Here is a 20,225-nt window from a genome sequence, read left to right on the forward strand (position 1 = left end):
ATTTGGGAAGTTACTTTGAATAGTAATCGCAATAATAGTTAGTTACACCTACTAGGTACTTAGTATGTGCCAAGTATACTTCACTACATCTTTAACAGATGGGTACTATTATTATGCCTATTTTACAGATTGAGAAACTAAGGCACAGATAGGTTAAATAACTTGCTCAAACTATGAAAGCAATTAAAAGTGGTAGATTGAATATAAAAAGTCTGGTTCCAGAATGCCCATTCTTAATTTCTAAACTAAAATGCTACTTTAAAGCTTTTTAAAATGCTGTTAAATGTTATTCAGGTGGCGTCTCTGAGTCTCCAAGCTGAGATTTACCACATATAATGCCAGTGCACTACCACACATAACAGTGCTCTGAAAAGCTGGGTAATACTAATTACTTGTCACATAAACTATGGCTTGCATTAAATTATTTTAAGAGTAAAAGCTAAAAGTACTGGCAGATGCCTATGATTTCCCTGGCCCATCCTTTGTTCTCTGCCTCTCTGCCAAAATCTGCTAAAATCTTTAAAAATGTGCACAGTTTTCTGCCACAATGCTGGGGGATGTGTTTACTACATCATCTTCAACATGGTACCTGCATAAGTTATTCCCATTTGGGCTATATATTTCTGGCAAGCCAATTTTTAATGCTTTGTGTGAAGCTTAAAGTCAAATAGAAGGTAAACAAATAGGAAACTTCTCATTCTCACGGTTTAGATGAGAATGAATCCTTCTGATTCTGAGCTGTACCATGCATTAGTGATAATAATTTCATGCTTCCTATTCTGGCTTTGCTTTTGTCAATGTTACTGCTTCAAAGGGCCCTTCAGGTACCTAAGAGATAGAAATATTTTAAACTTACTTTTGCGTTTTTTAATAATAAAGGAGTAAAAAGTACATACTTGACCATAAAAGTGTAGGCACAAACGTAAAAGAAAGCCATACAAAAAATTTTCTATAAATCTACCTTGTCCTTTGTTAGTACCTGTAAGCTTTTCTGAGTATAAATTGGCAAATTGGACTACTAGCATCTCTGAGAAAAAGCTTTTAAGTTGGCAGTAATTTTTAAGAAATAATAGTTTAACTACAGATGAACGGCCATAGATAGCCAGCAATAAGAGCCACAAGTCTGAAACCCAGGAACTCTCTACAATCAACTTTTGATGTTATGACTGATTTCTAAGGATTTACTGTACAAAATTGACCTTAATTTTCTAGTCTGTAAAAATGGGGATTAAAATAATTGCTCACGGGCTTCCCTGGTGGTGCAGTGATTGAGAGTCCGCCTGCCGATGCAGGGGACGCGGGTTCATGTCCCGGTCCGGGAGGATCCCATATGCCGCGGAGCGGCTGGGCCCATGGGCCGTGGCCGCTGGGCCTGTGCGCCGGAGCCTGTGCTCCACGACGGGAGAGGCCACAGCAGTGAGAGGCCCGCACATCACAAAAAACAATAATAATAAATAAAATAAAATAAAAATTGCTCACTAGTGCTATAAAAAATCATGATATTCCTATTAGAAACTACTAGGACACTTAGAAATTGACAGAACAAACAATTACCTTACCAAAATATGAACTGCTTAGGTTAATTTATGAACATAGTATGTTTGGAAAAACACAAATGTGAGTTATGATTAATATCTCTTAATAGTATATGTTGATAAATTTCAAATGGAGGGATGTGATCCACAGGGACAAGATAGAGTAACCCCAAAGAGTAGAGACCTAGGAGAAGGTTAGCTAAACGTTACACAAAAAGGGCTGGACTGGCCCTTTATTACATAGACTTTTTAATCTCTCACTCTTGCCCTGCCTGTAAGAGCCACTTACTTGCCAGAGATGAAAACACTGAATCTTAGATGACTGGTTGGTCACTTTGGGGAACTTATTTTTAGAGGAAGGTAAAATGGGAAACTAAGAGACCCAAGGAAGATCACAAATGGGTACAATAAATATTTCTAGAGATTTGGAATAACAAAATAAAACTTGTACTTACAACTTGAGATTCACGAGCTTTAGGAAACATTTTGGCAACATTGAGCCCATCAATGACAATATCAAAAGGAGGATTGTATTTTACAAAGTTCTGAAATCTCTTAAGTTCCTAAAAAAGAAAAGTCAGATAAAATATTAATAAGAACCTAGTAAGATCTTTATCATAAATACACTGCTATGACTTTCATTATTGTTCTGATAAGTCAAAATATTCATCCCTTAAAAATACACACAAACACGCACACACACACACACACACACACACACACACAGATGCTTTCAAAATGAAATCTGAAAAGACCAGCCTAATAGATGCAACTGCATGTAATTATCTGATATATCTTATAATCTCATAGTGCTTTACACTTCACAAAGTACTTCACATGGTATTTCATTTGATCTGTAACCAGTTATCTAGTCTGCTACACTGACACACATGGTAATCAGATGAGAATAAAATGTCAAAATCTCTATGCCCTGTTCTATAAGCCAAAGAGAAGCGAATCTCAGATATGCCAGTCTATCAGTACAACCATGCTGAAAAAACAAGACTCTATAACTTGTACTCCTCTCTTGTCATCAAGAGGATTTGGTTACTTATACCTATTTTGAAGAGTTGAAAATTCATTCATTCATTCAACAAACATTTGTTGAAAGCCTCATTCTATTGAAAATGGGCACTGTTGTTCACGGTGTTCATAAATTGTTAATGTGGCTACATTGAGAACACAGGTTTTGCTTCCATCACTGTAATTTTATTGCAGTGGTGACAATGAGACATGTAACATATTTTTTGCTAGGCTCATAAGTAAAAATTGGATATAACAAGGCTTTTCAATATTAGAAAAGATGAAGGAATAAACAGCAATGTACTTGCTATATTTAACTTCTGGGAAAAAAAATTTGTTGAGTACCTACTGTATACCCAGCAGTTACCAAAGAGACAAAACCCCAACTTAATGGAGCTTGCATTTTAATGGGAGGAGACACAAAATAAACAAGTATATATATTGTGTCAAATGTGATGAGTGCTATGGATGGAAGAAAAGGAGGAGAGGGAGCTCCACTCCTGGTAATGACGGAGTAGTCTGTAATGGATTATCAGATAATATAATATTTTCTATATAAAAAATAACTATTTGAAGGTACTAGAGAATGACCAAAAGCAAGCAGAAATTGGAGGGCACACAACATTTGAAAGAAGGTTTGATGGTTTTAAAACATGTCTGAAAATTCTTTGACACTCCTCCCCCCTCAAAAGGTAGAGTCTAGCTCCCTTCACTTGAATAGAGGCTTTTCTTTGTGACTGCCTCAATGAATGAGTGTGGCAGAAGTGACACTATGTGACTTCCAAGGCTGGGTATAAAAGGCAATACAGCTTCCATCTGGCTCTCCCTCTTAGGATGCCAGCTCTTTGAACCCAACCATTAAAAACCCAGGCAGAGGTCATGGGTCATGTACAGGTGTTCTACCTGAGAGTTGAACTGAGTCCCAGCCAAAAGCCAACATCACTTTCCACAATAAACATCATGACTTGTTTAACATTTTAAATAAATAAATAAATGCTACTGGAGCAATTGGGGAAAAAAAGCCAACATCAACCATCAGATCTATGAGAGTGAGGGAGATTTCAAGATGACCTTAGCCTTCATTTGATTACAACAGTAGAAGGACCAAGCAAAAATCACACAACTCAGTTTAGTCAAACCCTAGAACCATGAGATGATATAATAATAATAATAATAATAATAATAATAATAATAAGTGACTGTTTCTATTTAATGCCACTACATTTGGGGTGGTTTGTTATCTATTTACAGATAACCAGATGATAAGTGAACTGCAGCAGGAGAAATGTGCCTGTGTGTGGCTTTTTGCCAGAGGGCACTCTCTAGTCACCATGGTTGGCAGGGGCAGCTGGAAATCAAGCATAAAGCCACAGACTGACTGGTTTGAGAAATAAGAACAGTTTGAGGCTGCCAGAGAGGCTGGGAAGTTACAGAAAGAATGCTAGAAAAGAGGGAACTGCAAAACTCTGTGTATAAATCTGCCCCAATCCTTGGCTAACTCTTGATCTGTACATGCGTGGAGGAGACTCCAAGGAGCCCAGCAAAAAAACAACAGATGAAGGACTTAAAAGACCCGAACAGAGATTTCAATTATTATCCACTGCAAGAGTGGCAGAGTCTGGAGTCTAAGTCTAACCAAGTTTAACAGTCTGGTAAAGCAGAAAATCAATAACCTCCAGAGGAAGATATTGGAATCCAGAGCCTTTGCAACATGACCCTCACAATGTCCAACATACAACTTAAAAAATAATAAACATGAGAGGAAATAGGAAAATGTGACCCACAGTCAAGAGAAAAGAAAGTCAAGAGAAATCAATCCAGGTCCAGATGCTGGAGTTAGCAGGCAAGAAATTTAAAGTAGCTACTATAAATAGATTTAAGAATTTAAAGGAAAATATAGTTATAATGAGTGGAAAGAAAGGAAAAAACAGGAAATGGAAACTATTAAAATGAACATTCTAGAGCCAAAAAGCACACATGTGGAATAAAATATTCACAGGGTACACATTACAGCAGATATGGGATGGGAAAAGTAAGAGTCAGTGAACACAAATGATGGAGCAACAGAAATTATACAACTGAAGGAGAAAAGATCAAAAGAAAAAGATAAATAAAGCCTTAGTAACCTGTGGAACAATACCAAACAGACCAACACATGTGTCATTGGAGTCTAAAAGGAGAGGATAGAGAGGAAAGGAGAAAATAGAAAAGGGAATCTGAATAATGGCCAAAATTTGATGAAAAATATAACTTATCTAAGAAGCAGAGCAAACTCAAAGCAGGATAAATACAAAGAAAATACAGAGCAGGATAAATCAAAGATAAATCAAACATGCAGGTGTGATATATATGACAACAATAGCACAAAAACCAGGAAGTGTTTGGTAAATGGAATTCTACTGCTACAAGGTTCCTACATTTTATGTGAAATGGTATAACCTAAACTCTAAGTGGACTAGGTTAAAGATTCATATTATAATCCCAACTCATATATTTTAAAATAATACAGAAAAGGCATAGATAAAAAGCCAACAGAAGAATTCAATGAAATATTTTTAAAAATTTGATTAACCCAAAAGAACATGAAAGTAGGAACAGAGGAACCAAAAAAAAATTTTTTTGGTTAAATATAAAATAGCAAAATAAAATATTTAAATTCAACCCTATCAAAAATGCTCTTTATAAGAGACATACTTTGTTTTTCTTCCAACTTTATTGCGATATAATTGACATACAGCCCTGTATAAGTTTAAGGTGTACAGCATAATGATTTGACTTACATACATTATGAAATGATTACCACAATAACTTTAATGAACATTCATCACCTTAATATACACAAAATTTTTTTAAAAGAAAAAAAAAATTTCTCTGTGACAAGAACTCTTAGGGTTTACTCTCTTAACAACTCTTATATTTGACACACAGCAGGGTTAATTATATTTATCAGGTTATACATCATATCTCTAGTACTTATTTATCTAAATAACTGGAAGTTTGTGCCTTTGGACTAACTTCATCCAATTTGCCCTTCCCCCACCCCTGCCTCTGATAACCACAAATCTGATCTCTTTTTCTGTGAATTTGTTTGCTTGTTTGTTTTTAAAGTACAGTTGACCTACAACTGTATGTTAGTTCCTCATGCACAACATAGAAATTTGATATTTCTATATGTTTCAAAATTATCACCACGATAAGTCTAGTTACTATCTGTCACCACAGAAAAATGTTACAATATTATTGACTACATTCCCCACACTGTACTTTTAATACCTGTGACTCATTTATTTGGTAACCGGGAAGTCTGTACTTCTTAATCTCCCTCAACCTAGTCCTCTCAGGCCCCACACTCATCCCCTCTAGCAACCACCTGTTTGTTCTCTGTATCTATGACTCTGTTTCTATTTTGTTATGTTTGTTCATTTGTTTTGTTTGTTAGATTCCATATAAAAGTGAAATCACAGAGTATTTGTCTTTCTGTCTGACTTATGTCACTTAGCATAATACCCTTTAGGTACATCCATGTTGTCGCAAATGAAAAAAATTCATTCTTTTTTATGACTAATATTCTGTTGTGATATATACATATATATATACACATGCATGCCACATCTTTATCTATTCATCTGTTGATGGGCACTTAGGTTGCTTCCATGTCTTGGCAATTGTAAATAATGCTGCAGTGAACATTGGTGTGCATATATCATTTCAAATTAGTGTTTTCATTTTCTTTGGATAAATACCCAGGAGTTGAAATGCTGGATCATATATATGGTAGTTCTAGTTTTAGTTTTTGAGGAACTTCCATACTGTTTTCTACAGTGGCTGCACCAATTCACATTCCCACAAACAGTGTAGAAGGGTTCACTTTTCTCCACATATTCACTAGCTCTTGTTATTTGTTATCTTTTCGATAATAACCATTCCAGCAGGTGCGAGGTGATAGCTCATTGTGGTTTTTGTTTTCAATTCCCTGGTGATAGTGATGTTGAGCATCTTTTCATGTGCCTGTTGGACATCTGTATGTTTTCTTTGGCAAAACGTCTATTCAGGTCCTCTGCCCACTTTTTAATTGGGTTGTTTGTTTTTTTTTAATGTTAAGGTGTATGAGTTCTTTGTATATTTTGGATATTAACCCCTTATCTGATATATCATTTGCAAATATCTTCTCCCATTCAGTAAGTGGCATTTTCATTAAGTCATCAGTTTCCTTTGCTGTGCAAAAGCTTTTTAGTTTGATGTAGTCCCATTTGTTTAAAATATTTGAATTCAACCCTATCAAAAATGCTGTTTATAAGAGATGTACTTTAAATATAAAGATATGGATAAGTTGAAAGTGAAAAGTTGGAAGAAAGTACATATCATGCATCAGTATGCTTAAGAAAGTTGGAGTGGCAACACTAATTTTAGACAAAATAGATTTTAAGAAAACGAGTATTACAAAAAATAAAAAGGTACACTTTGTAATGCAACAAAAACCAATATATAGGGAAATCATATTCATAAATAAGAACAGAGCTTCGAAATACATGAAGCAAAACTTGACAGAAGTGAAAGGAGGAACATAAATGTCTATAATCATAGATGGCAATTTCAACTTTTCTCTCCGTAATTGATAGAACAAGTAGATAAAAATCAGCAAGGATAGAGAAGACCTAAACTACTATTAACCACTTTGACTTGAGATATCTAAAGGACAATATATCCAACAATGGCAGAATATTTCTTCCTTTTAAGTACACATGGAACACTAAGACAAACCACAGCTCTAGGCCATAATATGAGTCTCAATACATTTAGAAATATTAAAATCTGAAAGAGTATGTTTGCTGATTACTCTAACATACACACACAAATACAAAAGTGAACACTTGTACACTGATGGTGGGAATGTAAATTGGTGCAACAACTACAGAAAGCCAACAGCAGTAAGATATCTAGAAAAGTTCCAAGTATTCCTGAATAATACTTCTAAATAACCCATGGGTTAAAAGAAAATTACACAGGAAATTAGAAAATATTTTGAATTAAGTGACAGTAAAATATTAAATATCAAAATTCATGCCTGCATCAGAGCAATACTGAGCTTTAAATGATTACATGAAAAGAAGAAAGGTCTAAAATCACTGATCCAAATTTTCACTTTAAGCTAGAAAAAGAAGAGCAAATAAATTTCAAGAAAGTAATAATAATAATAAAGAGTCGAATCAGAGAAACAGAAAAGTAAGAAAACTAACAAGGGAAAAAAGTTGGAGAAAAAAATGAACCCCCATCTCTATCTCACATCACACTCAAAAAATTATTTTGTTATAGATCATAAGTCTAAACCCCAAAGCCAAAACTATGAAATCTAAACCTAAGAGCCAAACCTAGAAGAAAAGAGAATTCTGCATAACATCAGGATAGACAAAAATTTCTTGGGCAATACAGTCATCACCAATATTCACACAGTGTGCCTTCTGACAACGATGCCTCTGACAAGGATACAACAGCATTTTTGTGATATTCTTGCCAAAAATGCATAGCCTGAATCTAATCATAAGGAAATATCAGCTGAACCCAAACGGAGAGACATTCTACAAAACACTAGGTCTATAGTTTTCAAAAAAAAAAAAATCAAGGTCCAAGAAAGACAAAGAAAACTGGGATTTTTGTTGCAGATGAAAAGAGACCAAAGAAACATGACAACTAAACCCAATGTGTAATCCTGGATTGGATCTGGGGGAAGGAGAAACTTACAAAGGACATTATTGTGACATGTGACAATTGTGACTGAGTATCAACTGTCGATTAGATAATATCATTGTATTAAAATTACAAAGAGGAAGAACCCCCTTTAGGCCAATAAGCACATGATCAGACACTCAACATTATTAGTCATTAGGGAAATGCAAATTTAAAACCACTGAGAAATCATTATCCACCCACCAGAATGACTAAAATTTAAAAGACTGACCATAATAAGTATGTGGAGCAATTGGAACTTTTAAATATTGCTAATGGGATGCAAAATGCAACCACACTATGGAAAACAATTGGGCAGTTTCTTATAAGGTTAGGCATACATTTATCCTATATCTCAACAATTCCACCTTCAGGTATTGAAAGAAGAGAAGTGAAAACATGCATCCACACAGAGACTTGTATGTGAATGTTAATAATGGCTTTATTTGTAACTGTCCCAAACTGGAAACAATTCAAGTGTCCATCAACTGGTGAATGAATGGAAAAAAATGTGGTATATCCAGACAATGTTATACTATTCATCAATAAAAGGAAACTACTGATACACACAAACACATGAATGGATTTCAAAAGTATTATGCTAAATAAAAAAACCGGCAGACATAAAAGGCTAATACATACTGTATGATTTCATTTATATGAAATTTAAGGCAAAACTATACCAACAGAAAGCAGATTAATGGTTCCAGGAAGGAGGGAGAGGGAACTGACTGCAGTGAATATAAGGGAACTTTTGGGGGATTATATACTTGGTCCCATATCTTGATTATAGAGGTTATGACACAACTGCATGTAATTGTACACTGGCAAATTTTATTATATGTAAATTATACCTTAATAAAGCTGATTAAAAAACAAAAGGAAGAAAATCCTAGTAGTAATAAATATTTTACCTTTAAGATAACCATTGGTCCATATACATGCTTTCATATGTCACTTGACTTCTTTAGCTTTTCTATCCCTGCCAAGTGCAGTTGTGCGGGGCCATCCTCTTTCTCTTCTACTCAGCAAAACACTTTGTTTTAAAATTTCTCTGCTCAAATATATTTCCTATACAATGTTTAGAAAGTTCCAATTCATATCAAAACTAACTAAATATTAGTTGGAATGGGAATACTATTTTTTATAAATGGAAATAAAACTATCAAGGAAATTAAAACAGTTCACATACAACATGACCATTTCTTGTTCCAGTTTGAACAAACCAAGGAAAACAAGTGCATTAAATTTCTAAAATTCAGGTTTCACTAATAATTAACATTAAAAAGATTTCCCATTATACTTCCAATTTATCATCGTGGTGCTGCTCTTGGTACTCATTATATTCACTTCAGGAGTAATGACAAATTAAGATAGTTCAGTATTACTGGAAAAATGGACATCTGTAAAAATGAAGAGTTAAACTAAATAGATAACTTATAAAATCCCCTTCCAGTTCTGATATTCTATGTTAACCACTCTTGGAAATCCCTTAAAACCACAGAATGGAAGAGGGTATACTGGAGAAGTTTTGTTTCAAAGGTGAGTCTCAGGAACCTCTGTGCAATCACAGGATGCGTAAAATATAATCTCATCCAAAGATTATCCTCCCAATCCATGTCTTCTAATAGACAAACAGAAAAATCCAAGAGGTTGGGTTGTTGGGATTTTTTTCCCCATTACTAAAGCTCTGCTTAGTAAATATGTTACTAGTCAGGGAGTAATATTTTTACTACTTTGTAATACTTCCAGTGGGTCCCCAAGATGCTCACTTTCCGAACTAAACAAATTTATGTCTTTGCACACAAAAGCCCTTGAATAGACCACACTGAGAAGGCGTAAAAAAGAAAGAGTTGACCTACTGAGACAGCACACTAACTATGGCATAGGGCAATACAAATACGCAGGCTTAGCTGTTTTAATGGATGGTAAATTTAAGCAAAGAACAATTATTTCTTTCTAGGGCTACTGCCAGAGTTGTACTTGATTGCAGACTGGCTTATGATCTGGGGTATGAAAATCCACCAAACTTTTGAACATTTGTTTCTTGGCTATTAATAAAAGAAGTTTTAATTTTAAAAAATAATTTTATGGAGACATAATTCATATACCACACACTTCACTAGTTTGAAATGTGCAATTCACATATTGTGCCACATCACCATCTAATTTTAGAATATTCTGTCCCTCCTAGAAAAACTCCAGGAATTCCCTAGAGGTCCAGTGGTTAGTACCCTCTGCGCTTTCACTGCCGAGGGCCCAGGTTTAACCCCTGGTTAGGGAGCTAAGATCCTAAAGCCATGCAGCATTGACAGAAAAAAAGAAACAATTCCATTCTCATTAGCAGTCAATCCTCATTCCCCTACCTACCACACAGCAACCACTAATCAATCCACTTTGTTTCTATAGATTTATCTATTCTGGACATTTCAGATAAACTGAATCATACAAATACGTGGTATTCTATGACTGACTTCTTTCATTCAGCATATTTTCTTTCTTTTGAAAAAATATTTATTTATGTATTTATTTGGTTGCACTGGGTCTTAGTTGCAGCACGCAGGCTCCTTAGTTGTGGCATGAGAACTCTTAGTTGTGGCATGCATGTGGGATCTAGTTCCCTGACCAGGGATCGAACCCGGGTCCCCTGCATTGGGAGCGTGGAGTCTTATCCACTGTGCCACCAGGGAAGTTCCTTCAGCATAATATTTTCAAGGTTTAACCATGTTCAGCATGTATCAGTACTGCATTCTTTTTTATTGCCAAGTAATATTTCACTGTATGGATATACCATATTTTATTTACTTATTCATTAATGGATGAACATTTGGGTTATTTCCACCTTGGGGCTATTATGAAAAATGCTGCTATGAACATTTGTGTACAAGTTCTGCATGGATGTATGTTTTCATTTCTCTTGGGTATATATATCTAGGAATGAAACTGTCAAGTTACCAAATGTGGTAATTCTGTTTAACTCATTGAGGAACTGCCAGACTGTCTTCCAAAGTAGCCGCACCATTTTACATTCCCAACTGCAATGTATGAAGGTTCCAATTTCTCCACATCCTCAACCAAAACTTCTTATTGTATGTCTTTATTTACTTTTTTTTTTTTTTTTTTTTTTTTTTTTTTGTGTACACGGGCCTCTCACTGCTGTGGCCTCGCCCGGTGCAGAGCACAGGCTCCAGACGCTCAGGCTCAGCAGCCATGGCTCACGGGCCCAGCCGCTCCGCAGCATGTGGGATCCTCCCGGACCGGGGCACGAACCCATGTCCCCTGCATTGGCAGGCGGACTCCCAACCACCGTGCTACCAGGGAAGCCCTGTATGTCCTTTTTATTATAGTCATGCTTGTGGGTGTGAAGAGGTATCTCCCTGCAGTTTTGATGTACATTTCCCTAATGACTAATGAGCACCTTTTCATGTGCTCACTGGTCTAAAGGGAGTTCTTCATTTTTGTAACATACAGGTTTTATAAATTCAACATATATCTCCTTCAATAATTGTCACAACTTCAATCGTCTTAACTCATTTTATACTTTTAAGTTTAAATCTGAGAAGTTTAACTGCAAAGGAATTATAAAAACTGTACAAAAGAAGTTGTAAACTCAGAGGACTACAGGGACCAGGCAGGCGATATAAACAGGTAAAATAGGCCAGGTCTAAGAAAACATAAGAGCAGGCAAAATGATAATTAGCAAATACTCAGATCTCATTGTCCAAGATTCGACAGAAGGAGGTGACGTCTATGACCAAACTGGAGAATGAAGGTCCCTTATAAAGGAAACAGCCCAGTGCTCGGTCCAGATCATTGTTGCAACACAAAAATAAAGACCCAGGGATAGCAAAAAAAGACCCAGGATTAGCAGATTTGATTTTCGAAAGAAAATTGAAAAATCTGGCATTTTGAAACATGTGAAATAACTTTTTTAAAGAGTAAAACACAAAGATGCTCAAACAAAAAAACTAATATGGGCTAGATCTCACCCTTAGGCCACAAATTCATAATACATTCACTTGGTCAGTGAGTCAACAGATTTTCATTAAGTTCCAACTGTATGTGCAAAATAATGTTCTTATTCCTAGGAACAAAAAAGTGAAAACATTTCCTGCCCTCAAGGAATTTACATTAGACAAGGAAACAAGCAATACCAAGGTAACAAATACTTAATTTCATGTAGAGAAAAGTGCCCTGAAGAAAAATTAAGCCAGGCAGGGTATTAGCATCACCTTCTCCAGTCCCCCTCTATTTTAGATTTGATGAAGGCCTTTCTAATGAGGTGACTTTTGAACAAAGACCTGAATGAAGTGAGGGAGTAAACCATACTCCCTCTGGGGGAAGTGCCCTCTAGGCAGAGGAAAGAACCATGAAGGCCCTTAAGAAACACCAAAGAGGGCTTCCCTGGTGGCGCAGTGGTTAAGAATCCACCTGCCAATGCAGGAGACACAGGTTCAAGCCCTGAGCCAGGAAGATCCCACATGCCACAAAGCAATTAAGCCTGTGCACCACAACTACTGAGGCTGTGCTCTAGAACCCACGAGCCACAACTACTGAGCCCACGTGCCACAACTTCTGAGACCCATGCTCCTAGAGCCTGTGCTCCGCAACAAGAGAAGTCACCGCAATGAGAAGCCCGCGCACCGCAATGAGAAGCCCGCGCACCGCAATGAAGAGTAGTCCCCGCTCGCCGCAACTAGAGAAAGCCCGCACGCAGCAACGAAGACCCAACACAGCCAAAAATAAATAAATAAATTTATTTTTTAAAAAAAGAAACACCAAAGAGCTCAGCATGTTTGAGGATTATCAACTAGGCAATTTGGAAACTCAAAGAATAAGTATGAAGGCTTTATGTAATTATAGTTTGAGCTTAAATTAAAAAAAAAAAACTCTTGCTTATTGCTACAACATGGAAAAGAGTAAATAAATGTAAAAACAATTCTAAAATAGCTAATCAAAAGTTTAAATTCTTTATCTTATCAGCTCGCAGTCCCCAGCTTTTCTGGCACCAGGGACTGGTTTCATGGAGGACAACTTTCCCACGGATGGGGGGTGGGGTAGGGAGGGATGGTTAGGCGGTAATGGGAGCGATGGGGAGCAGCAGATGAAACTTCACGTGCTTGCCCGCCACTCACCTCCTGCTGCGCGGCCTAGTTCCTAACAGGGGTACATGGCCCAGGGGTTGCAGACCCCTGTCTTATCCAACCTCTTATTAGAAACAACAAAGTAGAACAGATATTTGTTGATTTGTGGTTGTTACCTAATCACAAATGAGTAGCAGAAAGATCCAAAGATGAAAAGCAAAAAAGAGAAATAAAAGAATGGCCCTTATACACTACACTTGATACATAAGATCTAGAATGGAGGTGACTCCAGCTCCTGCCATCAAAAAGCTGCTTTCATAATTATAAATAACTCTCACGACATACGTGGCAGTATAACTTGACTCTTCTATTTATTATTTCTTCTACACTATGGATGAGAAAACAGATAGGTTAAGCAACTGAACTTCTTTTTTATTTTCCACTTAGAAGAGCTTAAATTTTTTCAAATTTTGGGGATGATGATCTATATGTTTATGACAGTTTACTTCTATTCTGAGACTTTGATACAAACTTCACAAGGAAATTAAAAACAGATCTCTCTCATTTATTTTGTTTAACTTCCTACTCTAGAATAGCAACTAAGGGGAACCAGGAGGACTACAATAACATATACTCAAAACTGTATTTCATAAAAGAAGCAGTGATCTTAACATGTCAATTATATCCAATGTACTGAAACATCAGATAATATTTTCCAAAGATTGGAAGAAATGGAATATCAAAACAACTGGCTTTAGTCACAGTGGATATGGGAAAACAGGGGAATACCAGTTGTTTTGGTTAGAAGCACTGTTCTAAACATGGGAACAACAGTAAAAAAAATGCAACTTTGCATCAAATGGCCAAATTTCTTCATGTGCCTTCTTTCTACCATGGGATCCAAATAAACCCTCAATAGAAAGAACACTAGCATGACTGCCCTAACTTAGCCTGGGAAAAATGAAGTCACAGGTCTGGAAAATGTCACTGCAACCTCATAACTAATAATTTTAGAAAGTTTATACTCATTTAATAGCAAGTTATATTTTAGATGTTTTTTCATTCAGTAATTATAATTACTATCATGTAGAATACTATTTTAAAATACTTATAATTTTATGTGAATTTTCTGATTCCAGTAAGATAAAAAAACAAACAAAAAACTCTTCCTCCTAGGGATATCTAAAAAGGCTGGATAAAATATGACAAAAATACTTAATACGTGGTGAACTTTTAAGAAAGGAAGTGAAATAAATCTCTAATTGCCAGAGATGAAGCCAGATTTGAAAATCAGAATGGTAAGGATAAGAGGTGATGTTAATGTTGTCCAGGAAGGAAGCAAAAAACAGAAATGTTACAGCATTTCTGTATCAGCAAACAGGGGCTTGGCGTTCGATACCCCCAGGGGAACTGGAGACCTATCAAACCTTGGGCCCAAATGAGGGGGGAAACTGGAAGTGAACTCCACAGTAAAAGAAGAACCTTTACAAATGAGCACATTAATGTCCAAACATAATACACCAGCTTCTCTATCTCTACTAGGGGTCTAAGTAGGAAAAAGAAATCTTTTAAGAAATAGAAACTCCAGGAATTCCCTGGTGGTCCAGTGGTTAGGACTCCATACTTCCACGGCAGGGGGCACAGGTTCGGTCCTCCATTCGGGAACTAAGATTTCGTATGCCATGTGGCGCAGCCAAAAATATAATAATAATAATAAAAGAAAAGAAAGAAATAGAAACCCCAGGCTTGTATCTTAAGTAAGTATGAAGCACAAATTTAGATAAACTATATGACACAAATCATCATGTTCCACTGAAAAATTATGTAAAAACTGGTTCTGATCCAGTAATATCTCTTGGACATCTGGCAGAAGCAAGCACAAAACTTCTCTGGAGAGACACTATCAACAATCCAGACAACAAAAGAATTTCTATGGAAAAAGCAAGCCCCTCTAAAACTGACCTCACCAATTAAAAATTGTACAACACAGAGTAAATAATCCACCATGTGTGAGAGTCCTCTGACACAACAGAAGGGTTAGAGCCCAAATAATTCAGGATAAAAGATAACAGAAAAATCTGAGAGAAAATATAAAATAAGTACATAAAAATAACTAAAACATAAAAGAAGAATCTAACTTAAGAAAATACAGAGACCATGAAAAAATGAAGAGAAAAATTTCAAAGAGAAGTTCTAAAATTAAAATTCCAAAATAAATGGAATTAAATGGATATAAACCCAAATGTCCATGAGTTGGTGAATAAATAAATTGTGATATATTCATCCACTGGAATACTACTCAGCAATGAAAAGGAACTACTGATACATGTAACAACATGAACTCAAAAACATTATGTTTACGGCTTCCCTGGTGGTGCAGTGGTTGAGAATCTGCCTGTCAATGCAGGGGACACAGGTTCGAGCCCTGGTCTGGGAAGATCCCACATGCCGCGGAGCAACTAGGCCCGTGAGCCACAACTACTGAGCCTGCACGTCTGGAGCCCAGGCTCCATAACAAGAGAGGCCGCGATAGTGAGAGGCCCACACACCGTGACAAAGGGTGGCCCCCGCTTGCTGCAACTAGAGAAAGCCCTCGCACAGAAACGAAGACCCAACACAGCCAAAAATAAATAAATAAATAAATAAAAATTTTGTGGGCATACAAAAAAAAACACATTATGTTTAAAACTAAATCTAATATATTGCAAAAACAAAGATTATGTTAAGTGAAAGATAAACCAAAAAAATATATAGATTATATGATTCTATTTATACAAAATTTTTAATAAAGGCAAAACTACAGAGACAGAGAGCAGGTCAGTGGTGACTGGAGTTGGGAGTAGGAGTAGGGACTGACCGCAAAAGGACATGATGAAACTTTCTGGGGTGATAGAGGTATTCTAAAACTGAATTGTGGTGATGGTCAGACAAGTGATAGATTTACTCAGTCACTGAACTGTATACCTAAAATCGGTCAATTTTATGCTCTGTAAATTACTGAAACATTAGGGGAAAACCCCTCAACAAATGGGTAGAGAGAACAGACACATCGCAGGTGAGAAATAGTGAACTAGAAGATAGATCTGAAGATGTTACCCAGAATGCAATTCAGAGAGATAAAGAGATGAAATATATGAAAGAGAGAGTAAGTGACATGGAGGAGAGAGTGAAAGGAATAATAGGAATTTCAGGAGAAGCAATATTTGAAGATATAAGGCCTGAGAATTATTCAGAGTTGATTCAAGACATGAAACCTTGGATTCAGGAAGCTCAGTGAATCCCAAGCATGAAAAATAAATACATTCATACATACCCATCATAATGAAACAACAGAAGTGAAAAAAAAATCTTAAGAGCAACAAGGTGGATGGAGATGGGACAAAGATTGGACCAAAAGCAAACTCTTCAACAGTGACTAAAACAGAGGCCAGAAGACAATGGAATACTATCTTCACAGTGTTGAGGGAAAATACTAAATTCTCTATAGTTAACCTACCATTCAAGTAAACATTTTTAGACAAAGAATAAAATAGTTTACCACTCTTATCCTGTCACTGAAAAAATGTTACTCAGGAAGATGCCCACCAGGAAGTCTGGGGTTCAGTGAGAATTCGAGGACTGGAGCTATACAGATCTGTGAGTCACTGGCATACAGGTGGTAGAGAGGCATACAGATGAGGGGGTGAAAATGAACAGGGGGAGTGGATTGAGTAGGAAAAGAGGAAGGAAGCTGTGGGAACCCAGAGCCCTGGGAAACACCAAAAACTCAAGGGATAGGCAGAGGACAAATTGTATTATTGTTTTCTTAATGTAAGAGGACAAGTTCAGTTGCATCTGTAAAGAAAGAGCAATGAGTTTTAGGGAGAGAACGGCAACAGATGCAAAGGTATCTGGCAAAAATAAAACAGAAATGCAAGAAAAAACAAAACGCAACAGAATTAAAATCTTCATTGAAAGCATTAGAGATTGGAAGTAATACACAAGAACATGGATTTTGTGAAATGCAGCACAAACTTAGAAAAATTCTATTAGAATGAAGAGGAAAAGAACAAAAAGATAAGAGAAAGAACATTATAGATATGAAGGACAGAGAAGAGAAATCCAACTTAAGCCTCATAAGGGTGCTCTCAGGAATAAATTAGAACAAAAAGATGAGAACTAATCATTTTTAAAAAAATTTCCTAAGACAAAAATATGTCTTTAAGGACTCATGAGATTCTGGGAAACTTAATGAAAAAATTCACCTAGTCCTCTTCCCACAAAATTTTAAAATTTGAATTTGAAGAAAAAAATCCTATAAACATCCAGGCCAAATAATAATAATAACACAAAGATACTTACAGTGCTTTCCATGTGCTATGTAGATCACAAAAATACAGAAAAACAAGAATTCTAAGTGCTTTCCATATATTAACTCTTTTATTCCCCTATCAATGGTATCAATATTATCATTTTCCCCACTTAACAGATTAGGAGACTAAAGTACAGAAAAGTCAAGTAAATCACATAACTAGTAAGTGGTAGACTTGGATTGGAAAACTAGAAATCCATGTTCTCACCTGAGGTATAGTGTAACAGAGCAACAATAACAAAGCTGAGAACCCTAAAAGCCAGAAGACAACAAAACAACTCTGGTTTGAAGATGGTAGAAGAGTCCTCACATGGACATGAACCCTTGGCACCTGCCTTGTAAGTTTTTCCTTTTCCTGAACAGTACACATTAATAAGCTGTGGCCTATGTTTTTAAGAAGGCATGCCAATTAAGACTATTGCCCTTCCTTGCAAGGCACTTGCAAAATGGGAGAGAAATGCAAATGCCGTTCATGAATTCTTTTGTTGAGAAATCCTACTTGCTTTGATGTAGTCTCCCTAGTTTATTTAGGGAGAGATAACCCTCCTTCTCCTGCTCCTCACTCCAAAAAAGACTAATAAGGACTATTGGGATTTCACTGAAATAGAAATCAAATGAGGTATTTTTTCAACTGTAGGTCACAACCAATTACTGGGTAATGAAATCAATTTAATAGGTTGCAACCAGCATTTTTGAGGTTATGATTAAATAAGTTAACATTAAAACGCAGTCCAACACATGTAGCAAGAGCATGTAAATGTTTTTGTCAGTTATAAAATGGGTTGTTACATAGAACGTATTTTGTACTTGAGTTGTGGTAAAAAATGTTTAAAAGATACTGGTAATGGGACTGTCATATATACAAAACATGATTTTTGCCTCAGGGAACATTATTAATATATTTTATCATAGGCTTATAATATTTATCCTTGACAGTTTATAAAGAAAGAGCCAAAACCCCAGTTCTAAGGATTAGCTCTACCACATATTAAGAGATGTTACAAAACTACAATAGTCAATACAGTGTGGTCATGTGCACAGATTAATGGATGAGAATAGAAAGTCCAGAAGCAGACCCAAATATATATGTGAATTTGATATTTGATGAAAGTGGCATCCCAAACTAGTGGGAGAAAAGATAGGTTGTTAAATAAATGGTGTTGACATAACCGGGTAATTAACTGAAGGAAAGAAAAATAATCAAGTTGGAACCCTACCACATTTATACAAGAAAAAATTTCAATGGATCAAAAATGTAAAGGAAAAACAACAAAAGTAGTAGGGGACAAAAGGAGGCTTGTATTTGTGTTTATTCATTCTTAAATAATCTTGTAAAGGAAAAGGCCTTTCTAAGTATGAAACCCAGGAACCATAAAATAAAAGTTTGATATATTTGACTATTTTAAAATGTGCATAAGGAAAAAAGCCTCAAAAAGTTGAAATTCAAATCACAATTTTTCAAATAAAGAGCTGTTACAAATCAATTAAAAAACCTCAATAACTCAAGTAAAAATGGGCAAGACAGAAGCAAGCACTTTGCAGAAAAGAAATACAGGTGGCTTTTAAAGCTATGGAAAGATGCCTGACTTACCCATTAAGAAAATGGTAAACTAACCTTATACTGAGGTTCCATTTTTCTCTTCAGATAGGCAAAGATCAAAATGTTTGATGACACACTGGAACACAAGGGTGTGGAGAAACAGGACTTCTCATACTTTGCCAATCAGTATACGGTATATAAGCTTATTAACAATACGGTATACTGATAAATTTTCCACGAAGGCCAATCAAAATGGATACATCTCCACTGCCCTAGCAATTCAATCTGCAGGAATCTTACAGCTGTTAGAATATGTAAGAAATTACAAATGTCTAAGGTGATTCACTGTTGCATTTTTATAGTAGTAAAAGTCTGAAACAACCTAAACATCTATTAACAGAAGACTGAACAAGTAATTAAATTATGGTCACTTGACAGGATGGAAAACTATACAGCTTGAAAGAGAAAAAAGAGAGGAGGAAGAGGAGAGAGGAGCAGGGGGAAGGAGGAAGAAGATAACCTATTTTTGTCTTGAAATACAAAATGATAGCTCAGTATCAATTACATAACAGACTGAAAAAGTTTCACTAAAGAATTCTCAACCATCTAGAATCACGAGTTAAAGACATGTTCTCTAGCAGCCAGGTATATTTCCAAGTAGATTTTCCTACTAAATATCCCAGGCAGAATATATTTACTCACAGGATAAAGTTATTTCTTAAATCTTGCCTGGGCTTTGGGGAAATAGATCTTATTCAGGTAAAGATAGTTTAGAAATTATATGTACAACTGATGCACTTTGCTGTACACCTGAAACTAACACAACATTGTAAATCAACTATACGCTAATAAAAATTAAAAAAATAAAAAGATAGTTTACAAATTTAACTAAGAGGTACAACAAAAAGCTATATTCTTTTTAATCCCACTCCCCTTCCCTTTCATATAATATCCGGACAGACACAGAG

At 35.9% G+C, this 20,225-nt stretch overlaps 1 protein-coding gene and 1 non-coding gene across 3 annotated transcripts in view; one reads left to right on the forward strand and one right to left on the reverse strand.

Annotated features, from left to right (window-relative positions):
- PRORP (protein only RNase P catalytic subunit) overlaps positions 1-20,225 on the reverse strand; it is a 121,759-nt gene that overhangs the window by 70,282 nt on the left and 31,252 nt on the right. For both annotated transcript variants that reach the window (XR_010839577.1, XM_059056517.2), the window contains exon 5: positions 1,991-2,098. Coding sequence is in view for 1 of the 2 variants with exons in the window: in XM_059056517.2 (XP_058912500.1) it covers positions 1,991-2,098 (108 nt within the window). In the remaining variant the exon portion in view is untranslated. The remainder of the gene's footprint in view (positions 1-1,990; positions 2,099-20,225) is intronic.
- On the forward strand, positions 2,645-2,779 carry LOC131754176 (small nucleolar RNA SNORA1). The gene has a single exon (XR_009335209.1). It is a non-coding gene; the product is annotated as a small nucleolar RNA SNORA1 (small nucleolar RNA).

Source organism: Kogia breviceps, chromosome 3, assembly GCF_026419965.1.
Source record: "Kogia breviceps isolate mKogBre1 chromosome 3, mKogBre1 haplotype 1, whole genome shotgun sequence".
Lineage (NCBI taxonomy): Eukaryota > Metazoa > Chordata > Mammalia > Artiodactyla > Physeteridae > Kogia > Kogia breviceps.